The sequence below is a fragment of the Centroberyx affinis genome, unplaced genomic scaffold (genome assembly GCF_046629955.1).
Source record: "Centroberyx affinis isolate AG114_WGS23_722 - 3 ecotype Tasmania unplaced genomic scaffold, CSIRO-AGI_Caff_v1 ptg000151l_1, whole genome shotgun sequence".
NCBI classification, from domain to species: domain Eukaryota; kingdom Metazoa; phylum Chordata; class Actinopteri; order Beryciformes; family Berycidae; genus Centroberyx; species Centroberyx affinis.
The window spans coordinates 1-17,712 of NW_027278848.1; the positions used below are offsets into that span (position 1 = coordinate 1).

A 17,712-nucleotide genomic window follows, 5' to 3' on the forward strand; every position below is an offset into this window, starting at 1 on the left:
AAGACCCAGACCAGGATGATTTCCTGGGCAGGTACATACGTACAGTTCATGTCTCTCTATGTCCATGTGCCTCTCACACTGTCACCTTTCATCTTTCACCTTTCATAGCCTCATAGAGGTAAAAAGGTGCACTAACCTTTTCTGAACCATAGACTTGTGCTATAACAGTTATGGAATCTGCTTTCCTCACTGTGTTCCTTTGATTTTTATACTGTAAATGCATTTGCTCATTTGTCTATCCTTCACTCTTCCTCCACGTAGGACCAAATTGGATTTGGGCATTGTGAAGAAATCCATACTTGTTGATGATGTGAGTCAGCTCAGTCATTTAAAAATGTTTTTACAATAAACAATTTTTAAAATATTTGGATTGTAAATGTACTGTATGTCTATGTCTGTCTTCTCAGTGGTTCACTTTGAAAGACGCCCGTTCGGGACGAGTCCATCTGAAACTGGAGTGGCTGGCCTTGCTGCCCAGCACTGATCGACTGGAGCAGGTGTGAATCCTTTCTTCTCACTGACACATTACCCACAGGTAAGGCCACAGTATAACGGGTGCGTGCAGCACAATCACACTCCTCCATTTTTGTCCCAGATCCTGCAGAGGAATGAGAGTGTGACTAGTAAGACTGCTGATCCACCTTCTTCAGCCATCCTGGTTGTCTATCTGGACAAGGCTGAGGCGCTTCCTGTAAGTCAAACTTCTTCGCCCTCTCTGCCCCTGTTCGTGCTCAGCTCAGAGCTTCCTGTATGTGGTTAGGCTGAGGCGGAGATGCAACTGCCATCTGTCTGACATTCCAGAGAGTTGTTGCCTTAGCCTCTAACCCCGTTCACTCCACTCCACATTGGATGGGTGCGTGTAACTTGATCCAACGTTGTTAAACACATGGCATTTTCTACCATGTAAATTTTGCCTGTCATGTAATTTTAGATGCACAAAGGGGATTTTAAGGGTAGGGCAGAGTGACAGACTCTTTGGAATGAAACTCACCCACTGTGGTTTGTTTCAGTGCAGATTTGTACTTCCTGATAAAGCCAGGCAAATTGGTTGCTTCCTTCCAGTTCTTTGTGCTGTTGCTATGTCAGCCTGAAGCATTATTATTCAAATTAACCATGTGTTGGTCAGAACGGTCGATGCATATATTTATTGCTCTGCTCTTGGTTACAGAATGTCAGTGTTTGCTACATGCCTCTTCTATTACTGTGTATTCATATTTGTCTGTATCTGTGTATCTTTTAGATGAAGAAGGGGAATAAGGAGCCCAATCCCATGGTGCAGTTGTCTGTGCAGGACATCACTAGAGAGAGCAGGGTATGACCTACTGGGAAAGCTGATTAAAATACTATAAATCCTTTCTATGTTCTTTGTTTTTTTTTACTCTTACCCATACTATTTACACTTATCTTTAGACTTCTTACACAACCATCAATCCAGTGTGGGAGGAAGCTTTTACCTTCTTCATCCAGGATCCACGCAAACAGGACATAGACATTCAGGTAACAACTCATAAAATGAGTCAGCAATAATCTGCACTGGACTTTGTGTTTGATGTCGTCAAAACTGCCTTTTCTGGCAGTCGCACTTGTTGTGATTGCTTTCAATTGTTGTCTTTTTTAACTTTCCTTCATGTTAATTTGACCAGGTGAAGGATGTTGACCGAGTGCAGACACTGGGCAGTCTGACTATCCCTCTGTCTCGCCTGCTGTCCAGTCCTGGCCTTTCATTGGACCAGTGGTTCCAGCTGGACAACTCTGGACCTGCCAGTCGCATCTACATCAACACAATACTCAGGGTAATGGACGACTGGATTTACTAATCCTGCACTTCATTAATAAGATGACACTTTATTGATCCCTGTGGGAAAATTACATATGATGTACCAGCTCCTAGATAACCTACAAATGACTAATGTAATGAAAAAAAAAACTGCCATGTTGTGGGAGATTATTAATTCCTGAATCAAAATATAGCATTTTGATCAAACTTTTTCTCATGTATATCAGAGTCTCCTCTGAAGTTAAATGAGTCTGGGCTCATGGCATTTGGTCATATTTTATTTTGCTTCTTTCTGTCACTCCTTTTTTCAGTTTCTTTACTCTCACCTTCTCTTCTCCATAATTTAGGTCCTGTGGTTGGATGAGGAACGTATTCCAGCTGATGTGTCGTCTAAACTGGAGGCTGGACTGTCCAAACAGCTGCCCCAGCAGACCTCCCCGCATCCCAGCTTTGCCACAGAGGTACTTGAGGACATGAGACATAGGAGGCAACTGTGTTTTTTATGAAATGAGGATATTGCACATTGCTTACTTTACATGGCTGTCATTTTTTCAGGGACTGCTTAGAATTCACCTTTTGGCAGGCCAGAATCTGGTCCCTAAAGATAACCTGATGGGGGGCATGGTGAAGGGCAAGAGTGACCCGTATGTCAAGATCAACATTGGGGGCGAAACATTCACAAGTCAGGTTATCAAGTCAAATCTTAACCCCACCTGGAATGAGATGTATGAGGTAAATAACAGACGGTGTCTCCAAAAATGCTGCTTCTTTGTATGAAAGAACCCAGGTTTCATAACATTATAGTGGCTATTGCCAAATAAATGGAATTGATTAAAATTTGTATATATTTATAATTGTGAGTGAGTGGGAGTGCCCTTTGAAATTTACAGCTGTGTTCGTCCCCCAGGTGGTTCTAACCCGGCTGCCCGGTCAGGACCTGCATATGGAGGTGTTTGATAAAGACATGGACATGAAAGATGATTTCATGGGCAGGTAGGTACCTACAATTCAATTCTAGGATAAGCTCATTAAAATCTTAAATTTTATCTTAAAATGCATTCTAATCTCACATATCCCAACATACAGGCTGAAGATCAGTCTGAAGGACATCATTGATTCTCAGTTCACTGATCAGGTGGGATCCTTCAGCATGAGATAAAACTCCTTAAATCTAAGTTCATAGAGGGTGTGGTCAAAATAAAGGAAAAACCAACATGAAGTCCTGCCATGGTGAAGGTTTTGGTGGTCCTGCATTGATACAGAGTGTACATGGAATTAATCTAAGTGTCCCCATGAGAGCTAAGTCAGATCATTACTAATATCATTCTGACTGATTATCTTTAACATATGATCCATCCATCTCCAGAATGACAATGCCTCTATCAACATTCAGCCAATGGCATAACTGATGGTAGCCATATGCTATGGCTCTTGCATTTTAAAAATAGAGGTCCCAGATTATTACTCTGAATAATTATCTATTATATATAATAACAGTGATGAAAACCTTACCAGGAAAAGCACATTAAAGAATAGAATCCAAAAAAAGAATCCATCCAATTTCAACCTAGACCCTATTTTCCCATCTTTTTCCATCATACCAATCGATTCTTACTAAAATCTTGTCAGTATAGAGCTACTTACATCTTGCTCGCCAGGGTGCATTGCTCTCCAATACAAGGCCAATGGACACTAAATCAATCCCAGAAGCACCCAAAGCATATTTTTTCAACACACTGATTGCTCACTCTGTATTAGATAGACTGAGATATGTCGGTAACAAGATGTAAATGAAAATAATTCAAAGTCATGCCTTTCTCATACAGTTTCGATGCTACCTTAGCCACTGTTTCAGCAGCTCTTTGTTTACTCTTTTGCCGCTGTCTGTGGCTGTCTGTCAGCATGCGCAGCTGTGCAAAGTAGTAAGATAAACAGTGAAATTTGTCAGGTCATGGATAAACTGAAAATTAAATATGTACATGTCTCACTACAGAATGAATGTCAATGTGTTTAAAAGGACATGCTTTGGGTGCTTTCGGGGTTGTTTTTTGGAGCGTCCATTGGCCCTGTAGGATTGTATTGGAGAGCCACGCACCCAGGCCAGCAAGACTTGAGTAGTTCTATAGTGAAGCAATGATGAGATTTTGGTCAGAATCGATCATCAGTATGTTGGAAAGTTATGAGAAAAAAGGGTCCCTGTCAAAAATTAGTTAAGCTTTAACACCATTACAGAACCACCATCACTGCGGGAAAGTCTGTATGTTGGTGTTTCCCTTGTTTGGTCCATACCCAGTAGTAGTCTGTGCTCAACCGGTTCTCTGTGTGTGCCATTTACTTTTCAGTGGTACACTCTAAGTGATGTGAAGTCTGGTCGGGTTCATCTGGTGCTGGAATGGGTTCCAACAGCCTCAGAGTCAGACAGACTGGACCAGGTCAGTATCCCCAAATAAGTCCCTGATTTATGGACATTTGCTGGTAAGCTTGATCCAGATTCACTGACTGATTCCTGTGTCTTCAGGTTGTTCAGTTCCATTCCAGACAGTCCTACCAGAACAAGACGGTTCCCTCAGCAGGCCTACTGTTTATATATGTCGAGCAAGCAGATGGCCTACCTGTGAGTCTTTTTTGAATGTAACTTACAGCTGGTGAAGGAGGATGTCAGGATAAGCAATAATAGACTTTGTTATTTTGAAACTCAGCAGGAGGCAATACATATGCTTTTATTGTTGCCTATCCTCTCTGTCTACAGCTGAAGAAGAGTGGCAAGGAGCCGAAAGTGGGAGCTGAACTTATTCTTGGAGAAACCTCACACAAAACTACAGTAAGACCCCGAACCTCATTCAGTTTAGGATAGAGATGTGTTGTAATGTACATTCTATAGCACTAATTGTAATACTGCAAGAGTGACACGGATATCCGTCAGTAATTTTGACCGTCTCTGACATCTCTGAAGGTGTGTGATCGCACCACATCACCTCAGTGGAACGAGGCATTCTACTTCCTGGTTCGTGAACCCAGAGAAGATATTCTTGTACTTAAGGTAAGCTGGCTTCAGTACATAATCAAAGTCGAAAGAAAGAATATGTTTTTGTACAGATGGAAATAATGTTGCTGTCAATCCATACTTCCTCCAGTTGTCTCATAGCTGGACCTTGGCCATTGGTTCCCTGGTGGTTCCTGTCAGAGAGCTGCTGTCAGAACCACAGCTGGTCCTGGATCAGTGGCTCCACCTGGATGGAGCCTCACCTGAGAGTCAGATCCTGCTGAGGGCTGAACTCAAGGTGGGAGAACGCTCTGTCTCTTTCTCCGCATCTGTCTCTGTCTCTTACTTTGTCTCAGTCTCTTTTTTTGTATCTATATCTGTATTTATTTTTCTTTGTTTCTCTATCTTTGTTTCTCTCTCTGTCTTCCTGTCTGTATGCCCCCCCCCTCTTTCCCTCTATTCCCATTACAAATTGACATGCCATAAGACTTCAGGCTTTTTAGGCAGTCCTTTAATTTGTCCTGGTTGTACTGATATTGATATTCACAATCAGGGCAATTGCAATGCTGTTAAATGAAGTGAAACAATAATGATAACATTGACTATATTGTTCAACTGCAGGTGCTGATCCCCAGCAAATGTCCTGGTGCCATTGTTAAGGCTAAGTCCTCCTCCGCTTCAGAGCCCCCCGCTGCTCAGCGAAGACCCGAGACAGACACCATGCAGAGGTGAGACAGTTCATCCAAACACTCTAACCTCACCTTCCTTTTCTTCTTAAGTTTCCTTTACCTTACGTTTGCTTTCCCTACTCTTTGTATTTTCAGGTCAAGTTCAGTAGACACTCCTACTGTGGAGACTACTGTTGCTCCAGTCTCTGTGTTCGAGGACGCTGACGTACAGGAGACGGCAGCTGATGTGGTTCAAGAGGAGGTGGAAGAATCCCAAACCCCTCCCATAGTACAACCTCTACATACTTCCCCAGAGCCCAGCTTTGCCAGTGAGGTAAGATCTCTGATAGTGGTGCAGCTCATAGAAGCAACAGGCGTGACACCATGACATCTATTAAAAAGTAATCATTTTAATGTTTATTGTTGGTTGTAGAGCCTTATATGCTCTGTTCTAGGCTGCATGGTACCATATTGTGCCTTTGAATTTGGTGTGCTGTGTATTGAGTAGTGTCTGTCCTACAGGGGGTGCTGAGAATCCACCTGCTGGAGGCCCAGAGTCTGGTCGCCAAGGATAACCTGATGGGGGGCATGGTGAAGGGCAAGAGTGACCCCTATGTCAAGATCAATGTCGGGGGGGTCGCATTCAAGAGTCACGTGATCAAGGAGAATCTCAACCCGACCTGGAATGAGATGTATGAGGTATGGAGGGAGGGATGTGCAATTTCAATTGCTCTAAGTACGCTGTACAAGTGGGGTGAAAACATTAATATTTCGTTTTAGCTACCTCATCTGAGAGTTGGTGTTGCTGTTGTTTCCCCCCAGGTGGTCCTGAGGCCTCAGTCAGGACTGGAGGTGCAGGCAGAGCTGTATGATAAAGACATGGACAAAGACGACTTCCTGGGCAGGTGAGGCTGATGTGTACGACTCCTGGAATCAGCTTCGGTCTCCTAGGCTGCAAGCAATTTAATGTGGAAGATCTTTGAGCAAATAATATAAGAGAGGAGGGAAATATCAATTTGTGTTGCACTTATCTGTTGTGGATCATTTCCTGGCATCATTTCATTCTCTAATCATTCCTGTCAAAACACCAATTGTTCATGCATGTTTCCATCCCCCATCCTCAGCACACTCAGCAAACCTACATAGGCGCCCTTACAGCAGCATAGTTTGTCTCCATTAATTTGTGTGTGTGAGTGTGTGTCTGTGTGCATGTGTGTTTCCGGAACATTATCTGCTTATCATCATCAATCAAGTTTCATATTTTAGAGTTTATTTGTACATATAAAAATGATAACATGTAGAGAGAACTGAGAAAAAAATAGCTTGTGCTGGTGAGATAAAATCAAACAAACAAGGGGCTTATGAAAGCATCTCACCTCAGAACAAAGAAAAAACTCAAGATGATAAACAACAATGCAGCTGAACTGGATAACAGAAACAACATTTTTATGATGGACACAAAAATGTATTCACCTAGTTAAGTTGCCAACCCTAGGAATGGCTCATTTTCTTTGTATTTTTTATTGCCTTGTTCATTGTTCATTATTTATTGCCTTAGCTTAGTATACAGTAGATGAATGTGTTTAACTTGGTTATGGTCTAAAATATGTACAATCTTCTTTCTTGTGAGCAGACTCAAAGTCAGTTTGGCAGATATCATCCAGTCCCAGTACACAGACCAGGTGAGCTTTGCATGCTGCTCTTATATTATATGATATGTATTGCACTATTGTAGTAATGGGCTATGATTCAATGAGGACACACTTCTGTTTCAGTGGTACACTCTGAATGATGTGAAGTCTGGTCGAGTCCATCTGATACTGGAGTGGGTTCCTACAGTGTCCAAAAATGACGAACTGGATCAAGTTAGTACGACTTTCTTCATCTTTTGTTTGTTTCTCTTCTCTTATTCTTAAGTATATCTATTAATCTTTCTCATTGATGGTGAATCTTCTCGTCTGTTCGTCCTACATCTATACTATTCCAAATATGATCCCATCCGTTCTTGACTCACTGTCCACATTAATGTTGAATCATTCTAACACGATTTTCCTTTGATTCACCGCCGCAGGTACTGCAGCTACAGTCTCTCCAGTCTTACCAGAACAAGGCTGTTCCCTCTGCTGCTCTGCTCTTTGTCTATGTGGAGAGAGCACACTCACTGCCTGTGAGTCACTTCCTACCTCATACAGTGGAAAAAAACCTACTCTGTTAGATCAGACAATAAGAGATGTTTGAAGTACTACTGTTCCTATTTTATTTAATGTTTTGTCTCATCTGATTGGTCTGCACAATATAGTAGGTGCTCTGTCCTAGAGTTATAGATGTACAAGAGTTTGTCAAACTTAGCAATTTGCCCATGTGGATAAACAGGCCCTCTATTGGAATACATTGCATAAGTGTTTTTTAAGATTTCATCTTTTTAAGAAGTTGGGGAATCAAAATCACAGGAGATTGTTGTAGTGAAAAATAGCTGTTATTAGATTCTATGATGCAGTAATGGGAGGCAATAATGTTTGTTGGTAATTTGTTAAAAGAATGGAAGTTGTATTTATTTTGCCCTGTTCGGGGTGGAACTCACCTCACATTCACAGACAATGAATTCAAACTCTTCACATAATCTAGAATCCCTACTAAAACGGCGTGTGTTTCTGTATATCTGTGTGTACAGTTAAAGAAGAGTGGGAAGGAGCCCAAGGCTGGCGCTGAGCTTGTCTTTGGTGACACAACCTACAGAACCAAGGTGTGACACTGTTCATCAAGACATCACACATATTACACACACTCTCTGGCTATCCCGGCTAACATTATACTGTTGGAACATAACCTCGCATACGGGAAATTAACTTGCCTTAAACATTACTGCATGCCTGGTTTAAGAGCTTACTATCGCTTACCACTCCTCTTTTTCTGTCTGAAGGTGTGTGATCGCTCCAGATCACCTCAGTGGGATGAGGCCTTCTACTTCTTGGTTCGTGACCCCAGAGAGGAGATGCTCATAGTGAAGGTTAGTGGGCCCTCACAGTACTAATGAGCAGGACCTGCAAGCTGCTGCCTTTATCAGGAACATCTCAAGCTCTGACTGACATCCTCGCTCTTTAAATCTGTCCTCATGTCCCCAGCTGTCCAGTGGCTGGGATCAGCCAATGGGATCTCTGGTGGTTCCTGTCAGAGAGCTGCTCTCACAACCACAGCTGGTCCTGGATCAGTGGCTCCACCTGGATGGAGCCTCACCTGAGAGTGAGATCCTGCTGAGGGCTGAACTCAAGGTGGGCGAACACACACACACACACACACACACACACACACACACAGGGTTATTTCCATTGTCAGTGAGACACAGACTCAACTGGATATTTACTGTTGACAGATCCTGAACTCGAAGATGATCGAAGCTCCACTGGGATCTGTAACTGGGTCTAAAGAAGAGACGGTCATCGCCACTGATCAGTTATTCACAGCAGCAACTGAGGAGGAACAAAGCTCTGAGCTGCCATCTGATGAGTGAGTGTTGTGTGTCTGACCAGAACTGCACACACAGTGGATTGATTTGTGTCCATTAATTGGTGTCAATGCAAGAAATAATTATACCCATTATAATACTAATTGTTATTTATAGAGCACTCATCAAAAGTGTTTTACAAGAGAAAAAAGTAAGCAATAAATGAAAATGTGCAACGTGATCAAAAACATGAACAAAAGTGCATGTGGCGAGGGACGAAGGGTATGGGTGGGACATGAACCCTTTACCAACATACTAACAAAACCATTAAACCAGCAAACATGCTGCTTCAAAACATGTTGAATACAAAAGGGCAAATGCACAGAAGGACCAAAATAATGAAAAAATAGACCAGAATTTAAGTAAAAGGAAGCTTAAGAATGTGCATTTTTAAAAGTGTTTTAAAGTAGGACACTGAGTCACACTGTTCCAGAGCCGAGGGGCCCTGCCGGAGAAAGCAACATCACCCTTAATCCTCAGCCTAGACTGTGGAACGAGCAAAAGAGCTCTGCCCAGGGATCTCAGGTTACACTTGGGCTCATAAGTGGTTCAAAAGCTCAGAGAGATAGCTGGGCACTAGTCCAGAACATGTCCTAAAGAAAAGTGATGAATATAATTGTTAAATCAATCCTGAATTGCGCTCACAGCCAGTGAAGTGAAGCTAAAATGGAGGGTAATATGCTGTCTCATCTTAGTCCCTGTCAGGAGTCTGGCTGTGGCAGTTTGTAACACCAGTGTGTATTGTCAGGTGTGCTGCAGTATCCAGCCAGGCTCAAGACACTGAAGCGGTAGAGGAGGATGCTGCTGCCCCCATGGAAGAGGCTGCCGTTGCTGAACCACCTCCACCTGCCCCTGATACCTGCCCTGTTGCTCCAGTGAGTCATAGAGCATAATAATTGTTTTTAATGTTTTTACTGTATATTGCCAGCTTCATAACGTGAATGTGATTTTGCTCAGCTGGTGGAGGAGCCGACAAATGTGGAGGAGCGGACAGATGTAGAGGAGCCAACAGATGTAGAGGAGCCAACAGATGTAGAAGAGCCAACAGATGTAGAAGAGCCCACACCACAATCGGCCACAGCAGAAGCTAAGGAGGAGTTTCAGCCGTGGCAAATGCCAACAGAGGGGTGAGCTCTACACTGAAGCCCACATAGCTTTTCCCTGTTTTCCCTTTTGCTTCAAAAAGCCATAAACTGGAAAATAGCCATGAATGAACAATGAGTAAACAGCTGATGAAGGCTGTATAGCTGAAACATGGTCCTTGTGACTGCTGAATAAAGATATGATTCATTCATTTTTAGAGAATACTGGCTATTTTTCCAGTTTTTGCAATTTGTGAGCCTGTTGCTCACCAATTGCAGTTGAGCTCCACTCAGCCGTCTCTATTATTAAATCTGTGCTGTGTGTGTGTGTGTGTGTGTTTGTGAGTAGGACTGGTATAGACAACCTTGTCCACGGCACAGTGACTGGTCTTCCCTCTGACGAAGAGTTCAGACCGGGTGAAGTTCTGCCACCACACACCAGCCCCAGCCAAGACTTTGGCAGTGAGGTGGGTTTGGCCTATCTCCTTGATTAATAGAATGATTTGCTTCTGCCCAATGCATGCTGGGATAGGCTCCAGCCCCCCATGACCCCGGATAGGAATAAGCAGGTAAAGATGACGAATGATGAATAATTTGAACCAGAAAGTATTCACAGATTTGATATAGAGGGGGTTATTCATAAAACTCACCAGCAGGGTTAGTGTGACATTATGGGCCGTGACTGTTATGGCATGGGAGTGATTTCTTATTTCTAAATGTGAATTACCAGGTCAGTTTTACCATTTTCATTTTTTGATTATTTGCATGTCCCATAAGCAATTCATAAACACACAACCAAAGTGTAGCACTTGCCATCTCTTAGCCTAAGTGAAGCGAAATTTGATCTTGTGATTTTAACCATCATAGTGGAGATTTGAAAGAAATTTATTTAGATGCCATTTTTACAAAATCACATCAGAGGAGCATTCAGGGCCAATGTTACCTCTAAGCTGTGTGTCTAATAATTTATCAGACTGACCAAATAAAAGTCATCAGTCATCAGTTATTAACACTTTGTGGATATAAGCATGTTTGGATATTTTGTTGGCAAATGATATTAGCATGGACTTTGCCATAGTTTAGAGTTGAGGGAATTGATGACAGGTCTAAGCCCATAACGTGTTTTTATGAATAACTCCTCATACCTTTTCCAAACAAATATGCCACTTCCTCTTCTCTTTAAATACAGAGTTCTGCTTTAGAGATTTTTGGCTTTCTCTGCTGTTCTGACATATCTGGTAATCAGTCCACTGAACTTCTCCATGGCCAACAGTGTCGAGCCAGGTAGAATATAATAGTAATAATTAATATATGCTGTGAAAAGGACATTGAATTGATTCCATTGAGTATTTCAATGTGATTTCTGTTATTCTGTCCACCATAATACTAAATTATTCTTTTTTTTTTCCAAAAATGGCAAAAGTATACTTTTATTTTTATGGCAAAATTGCTTTACTTCAAATCTTATTCTAGCTCTCTCTAGCTGGGTTGGCACAGCTCTCACAGGCTGGATAATCAGGGTGGCTGTGAAATATCTAATGCTAGATTGTCATTGGCTGTCATCTGGGCTATTGCTGAGAATAAGGCAACAACAATATGGCCCTCGGTATGTTTTACAGCAGTTCTAATCTTTGTCCTGTAGGGGGTGCTGAGAATCCACCTGCTGGAGGCCCAGAGTCTGGTTGCCAAGGATAACCTGATGGGGGGCATGGTGAAGGGCAAGAGCGACCCCTATGTCAAGATCAATGTCGGGGGGGTCGCATTCAAGAGTCACGTGATCAAAGAGAATCTCAACCCGACCTGGAATGAGATGTATGAGGTATGGGATATTCTAGGTTTGGGTGTGTTGCTTGGATTGGACTCCATGTATTTGTACAAATATGGATGTTTGTTTCATTTTGTCCAGGTGGTTGTGAGTGCGCAAGCAGTCCAGGAGATCCAGTTTGAAGCCTATGATAAAGATTTAGACTCTGATGACTTCCTGGGCAGGTGTGTGCCACGTGTATTTCTCAGTGTTGTTTAATCAGTAACTTATATTAGTACTCAAGATAAAAAAGTACTGTGTCGTGTACATTGATCTGCATGGTGCAATAATTGTAACAGAGATACACCTGTGACTTTTCATAAGATTGCATTCAAATGTACCAAGGAAAAATATAATGTAATGTAATGTTTTACAATCACAGAGATTTTAGTTAAAAGGCTGTTTCTTGACTGAATTTAAAGCTGTCACAGCCAGAACAGTCTCAAGATTTGACCTTTAGTGGCAGGCATTATCTCAGGTTGAGGAAACAAATTACAAGATTGAGAACAACTAAATTGGCTCACATAAAACCAGCACTCTGGGACATTAGGTCAGTTCATGTCAGTTAATGTTCTTATAAAAACATTCCCGCTGGTCCCAGCAACAATAGCCCCAATTGCAATGGTTTTCCACAGTTGCCTAACATCCACATAAACTGAATACTGTTCAAGTAAAAAAAACAGATATATTCGTTTTATAGAATGGTATAGTCCAGTCAGTGTTTAGGAACATGAACACCTCTCTTTAGGAACTAGAAACCAGAAGAGCATGACTCTAATCTGATCTGCATCATTAACCCTTAATAGGTTCCTCACCACAAAATGTTCCCTCATCCCCAGTATATCAGATCAGATCATCAGTGTGCAGTCACAGTCACATTTTCCATCTTTTCCGCACTGTCCTGGCCCATTGGGTTAAATATATCAAAGCTAAAGTTCATTGCCATTGAAATTTTTAGGGAGGGGTGCCAATTCATTTTAAGATTAGCTGTGATGTCATGTAAATTTAAATACTTTATAATCGGAAAGGGTGGGTTTATAAAAATGCAATGCCTTTGAAGGAATCTAAATTAGTGTAGGTGCTTCAACTAATCTCTGTCTTCATTAAACAGCACTGATAAAGTTCTCAAGTAAATATAGAACATGCTGAATTCTTGGAGTATGACAAACATCTCACATTAATTTAAAAGATGTTAAATGTTGTAAAAAGTTTACTTGTTTTTTTTTCCATGTTTACAGATTCAGTATTAGGCTAAATGAGGTCATCAGATCCCAGTACACGGACCAGGTCAGTCAATAATTCACAACTTGAAGTCATGCCAGGTGTTTTCTAAGCTCTGTTGTGTGCCACTTCCTTTTATTCTTCAGCCTGTGTGCATGTAGGGTGTTGCCCTACTGCAGCATCTGACATGAACTCTGTTTCAGTGGTACACTCTGAATGATGTGAAGTCTGGGCGGGTTCACTTGATACTGGAGTGGGTTCCTACAGTCTCAGACTCAGTCCGACTTGACCAGGTCAGTCCTTACCCACGTTTAAACCCTTCTGACCCACTAGTTTTAGCCTCACCCTCTCTCTGTATTCAAACATTCTCCAAATGTGGCATACTGAAGTGGCTCTAAGAAAGCTGCTTCCTGGATAATGCTGCTGAGTCACATTCCAGCACCAGCTCCAGATACACATGGCAAATGATTCACATTTCGACAGATTATTTTGATGCAGACCTAACTGGCTATATTCCATTTCCCAGGTACTGCAGCTGCAGTCTCTCCAGTCTTACCACAACAAGGCTGTTCCCTCTGCCGCTCTGCTTTTTGTCCATTTGGAGAGAGCACATTCACTGCCTGTGAGTCACCCACAATTGTTCACTTTAATGTGATTTGTTTTGATGTTTGTGTGTTGTCATCAATAAATCCCACTTCTTTACATACTGTACAATTGACAAAATGACTACATTCACCTTGAGTGCCTCTTTCTTTCCTTTATAGCTGAAGAAGAGTGGGAAGGAGCCCAAAGCAGGAGCTGAGCTTATCTTTGGTGAAACGACCTACAGAACCAAGGTGAGACGCTTGCTGTATGTTTCTCCATTCTCAGTCTTTCTCTGATGAGTTAACATGCTAATAACGGTCTCTCTCATCTTTTCACCATCGCTCTCAAGGTGTGTGATCGCAGTATCTCTCCTCAGTGGAATGAGTCTTTCTACTTCCTGGTCCGTGACCCCAAACATCAGATGCTTGTTGTGAAGGTGAGACATTTATTTGTGTCATTGTTTGAAAGTTCTGCATCTCCGCTGTTGTTTTTTGGCACTCATTTGTGATTATACCTTTGTTATTATACCTTTGTTCAAACTTAGCAGTATTAATGTTGTAGTAACATTTGTGGTCTCTCTCACATTGTAGTTGTCCAGTGGCTGGGACCAGCCAATGGGATCTCTGGTGGTTCCTGTCAGAGAGCTGCTGTCAGAACCACAGCTGGTCCTGGATCAGTGGCTCCACCTGGATGGAGCCTCACCTGAGAGTCAGATCCTGCTGAGGGCTGAACTCAAGGTGTGAAAACAAATAAGCACACACACACATGTATGCTCACATTTTTATCTAATGAACAACAATTCTGAGCTATATATGTGTGTTTTCAATAGATTCTGGATTCCAAAATGGTGGACATGATCAGTGCAGGCTCTCTGCCCTGTGCTGCCTCTGGTTGTGGATCTGGATATGGGCAGGTGAAGTTGTCTCTTTCCTATGCGTCGCAGGAGGGAAGGCTCATCATCATTGTCCACGCCTGCAGGTCTGCTTCCTCAAATAGTGTGCTGAAATACTTAATCTGTCATATTGTATTCACACTAAACATGATATAGGTATAAGACTGGTGATAGGAGGCCCAGAAGTATCACATCGAAAGCACTTTTCTTTATTTTGTTCTCTTTTGTTCCCATAACTTAAGAAAAACTTTATAATTCAACAAAGTGATGGTGTCGTTGAACAGCTACAATGAAAAATGGACAATGCTCACTTTGCACAATGCCTATAATCCTGCAAATGAGAAAGTTCAGCAGTTTTATCAAAGGTCCAGATGCGTTCCACGATTCATTTCTGCAGCACCTGTTCATGACTGTTCCAGCAGTGAGATCTCAGCAGCCACAGCAAAAATTAGTATGACAACGAAACAGAATGTGTAGACAATTTGCAATTCTTTTCATACAACTGCAGACAGTTCAGAAGAGTAATAGCATTGACCAAACTTTGGTTAGTTTTCATTTTATACATCCACCAGTGCTGTCTGCTCATTGAATTATGAACACTCTCTCAACTATTTGCCTCCCACTATAAACTAATATAAAAGGTTCAATGTAATGTCTCCGGGCCTTATACAAGCACATCCCATATTGTACCATAAGCTGATATGCCAGGCCAAGATACTGGTGCAAAGTAAATGAAGAGTATATGTGGTCCCTTCTTGTCTAGTCCAGTCATTAACAAACCTGTTACAGCCTCAGATTACATGTAAGGCTATTTTAAGATATCATATCCGTTCAGTCCTCCATCATGTATTAATTTCATAGTGAAAAAAAATCTTCAATCCAGTATCTCAAAACATAAAAAAACACAACAAAAAAACATTATACTACTATAATGGACTGAGACTTTAAAAGATTCTTATGCTTAACTAGCAAGCTGCCTTAGCTAATTTTTTCTATTTCTGTGTTCAGAGGTCTGTTGTCTCAAAGTAAGGATGGTGTAGACAGCTATGTCTCCCTCATGCTGCTGCCAGACAAAAGCAAGGCCACCAAGAAGAAGACAGGCGTGAAGAAGAGGGACCTCAGCCCTGAATACAATGAGAGGTAATTGATTGTATTGGCTGTTCCTAGGCTTTTGTATCTTGCAAAACCTCTGTGTGTGTGTGTGTGTGTCTGCCATGTTCAGTCTAATCACTGACAATGTATTGGTCATTTCTTTAAGGTTTGAGTATGATCTGCCTGTGGAGGAGGCAAGATTCAGGCGTCTCAGTGTATCAGTGAAAAACAACTCTGCCTCGTTCAGGAGCAGAGACCTCATTGGACAGGTCAGTCTGAGACCGCACCTCCACCTGCACCTGCACCTGTCAGGCTGGAGACACACTGGAAATCTTTTGAAATCCTAACTGATTTTGAGTATGCACTGCATCACACATAATGTAGTGACAAATTTTACAGGTTTTTTGGCTCTCAGTCATAAATATGCTCACACTAGACGATTAGAAAAAAGGTATTGTTAGCTAGGCCAGTAGCACAGGGGTTCCCAAAGATCTTCATTTCAAGGACCATAAATTGGTATGCTTTATTATCATTAATATAATGTTTTTAATACAACTCTTCCGCTTTACCTCACTGTAAACTCGGCTCTCATTGGCTATTGGCAGTCTCACTCTTGGATTGAATCTGTGATCTCCATACACCACAGGACTTGTCCAGATGTTGGGTTGTAAATATCAAACATGTTTGATATTATCATGATGGCTCAGATCAGTCTGTGAGGTTAAGACTGTAAACCCCTCACATAATCTGCATGGACCAACTCTCTGATCGGAGTTTCCCCTCCTGATTGTTGGGATGGACCAATCTGTTATAAATCGTCCCGATAATCCTCTAGTGTGTCTCCAGCCTTAGCAGTGTGATTTCTTTCACCTTTGATAAGCTCTCTGAATGACTCTTACAGTGTGTTGATTGCATGCAGAAATATTGCTTATACACATGTTAACATGCCATCCCTGCTCCTTAGGTGCAGATCGAGCTGGCTCAAATTGACCTGGCTTCTGGTGTCACAGAGTGGTGAGTTTAAAACAGCCGGTTGCAGCCTCAGAACAGACTGAACCTTCCCCAGACTATTAACTGAGCCCACGCTTTCTTTTTTTCATAGTTTGATTGAAGATTTCATTTGCTGCTGTTTTAATATAACGGTTGTCCGTCTCTTTTACCCCAGGTTTGATCTGAAAGACGAAGCTGAATAGTGGATCTGTCTGCTGATGTTATGGTATGATGATAATGTCATCGATCACCTTGGCGTTGTGCCACTGCTGCAACTCACGCTGATGCCTTTTTCCTTCCCACCTCCACATACCACTGTGGCAGCCTTACCTGCATTCACCTGTCTATCTGTCTGTTAACATATAGCATAGAATTGGATTGTATTGGATTGTACTGTATATTCACACACATCAATACTCCATATTGATATATTCCCATATCAGTTCTCACCAAAGAAAGGTAGGCTGAACTACCTGGTTCTGATCAGGATGATTGAGTTAGTTTTGATTGAAGGTTACTTTATTTAATGAAGAAATGAGAGTTGCAAAGAGAGAAAGAGTTGCCCGATTTGGTGGAGCAAATTAAGTATGCACATGCCCAGAGAGAGTTGTTATATTATGTTGTTGCTGTGTTTGCTTTTCTTGTTTCTGCAAGAATTCTGTTGACTTTTTCCATCGGAGAGTAACTTGTTTGAAGTATAATAACAGATTTAGCCTACAGATTTTGTTTTTATGTTTTACCCATGAATGCAAATGCCATTTCAGTATTTTAGATCTGTGCTATAACAGACTTACATTTGCATTATTTTATATTTCACAGCACTTTGCTTTGTCTTTCAATGCAACATTTATGTATTTGAAATTGCTTATGAAAATAATGGATTTTTATATTTTTTTTTCTACAGTTAAGACATTTATTTGTTGAACCTATGTCACCATTAAATTGCAGTATGTGTCTCCTTTTTGTGTATATTTGCAAAGATTATGGATCAGATGGAATGCACTGTTTGTGGAAAGATGGTAATAAAATCACAATAATTAGATTTTGCACATCTCAATGGCTTTTGTCTTTTATCAGCTTGTTCAGCTGGTTGGTAGCCTATAGTTAATCCTGCTG

General features: G+C 41.6%; 1 protein-coding gene across 1 annotated transcript; it reads left to right on the forward strand.

The window, feature by feature from the left end:
* Positions 1–5: 5 nt before the first annotated feature.
* esyt1b (extended synaptotagmin-like protein 1b) lies at positions 6–17,638 on the forward strand (the record flags this gene model as incomplete). The annotated part of the gene is made up of 43 exons (XM_071532479.1): positions 6–31; positions 262–310; positions 408–497; positions 596–691; positions 1,241–1,312; positions 1,411–1,497; positions 1,644–1,793; positions 2,125–2,238; positions 2,333–2,509; positions 2,685–2,770; positions 2,864–2,912; positions 4,120–4,209; positions 4,296–4,391; positions 4,527–4,598; positions 4,731–4,817; positions 4,912–5,058; positions 5,382–5,488; positions 5,585–5,762; positions 5,951–6,127; positions 6,251–6,333; positions 7,062–7,110; positions 7,204–7,293; positions 7,500–7,595; positions 8,100–8,171; positions 8,349–8,435; positions 8,551–8,697; positions 8,799–8,932; positions 9,679–9,805; positions 9,888–10,057; positions 10,362–10,479; positions 11,655–11,831; positions 11,919–12,001; positions 13,055–13,103; positions 13,241–13,330; positions 13,564–13,659; positions 13,802–13,873; positions 13,972–14,058; positions 14,213–14,359; positions 14,452–14,600; positions 15,523–15,654; positions 15,773–15,875; positions 16,571–16,620; positions 16,772–17,638. Coding segments are annotated over 43 exons (4,386 nt in total), but the record flags the coding sequence as incomplete, so codon positions are not given.
* Positions 17,639–17,712: the final 74 nt, after the last annotated feature.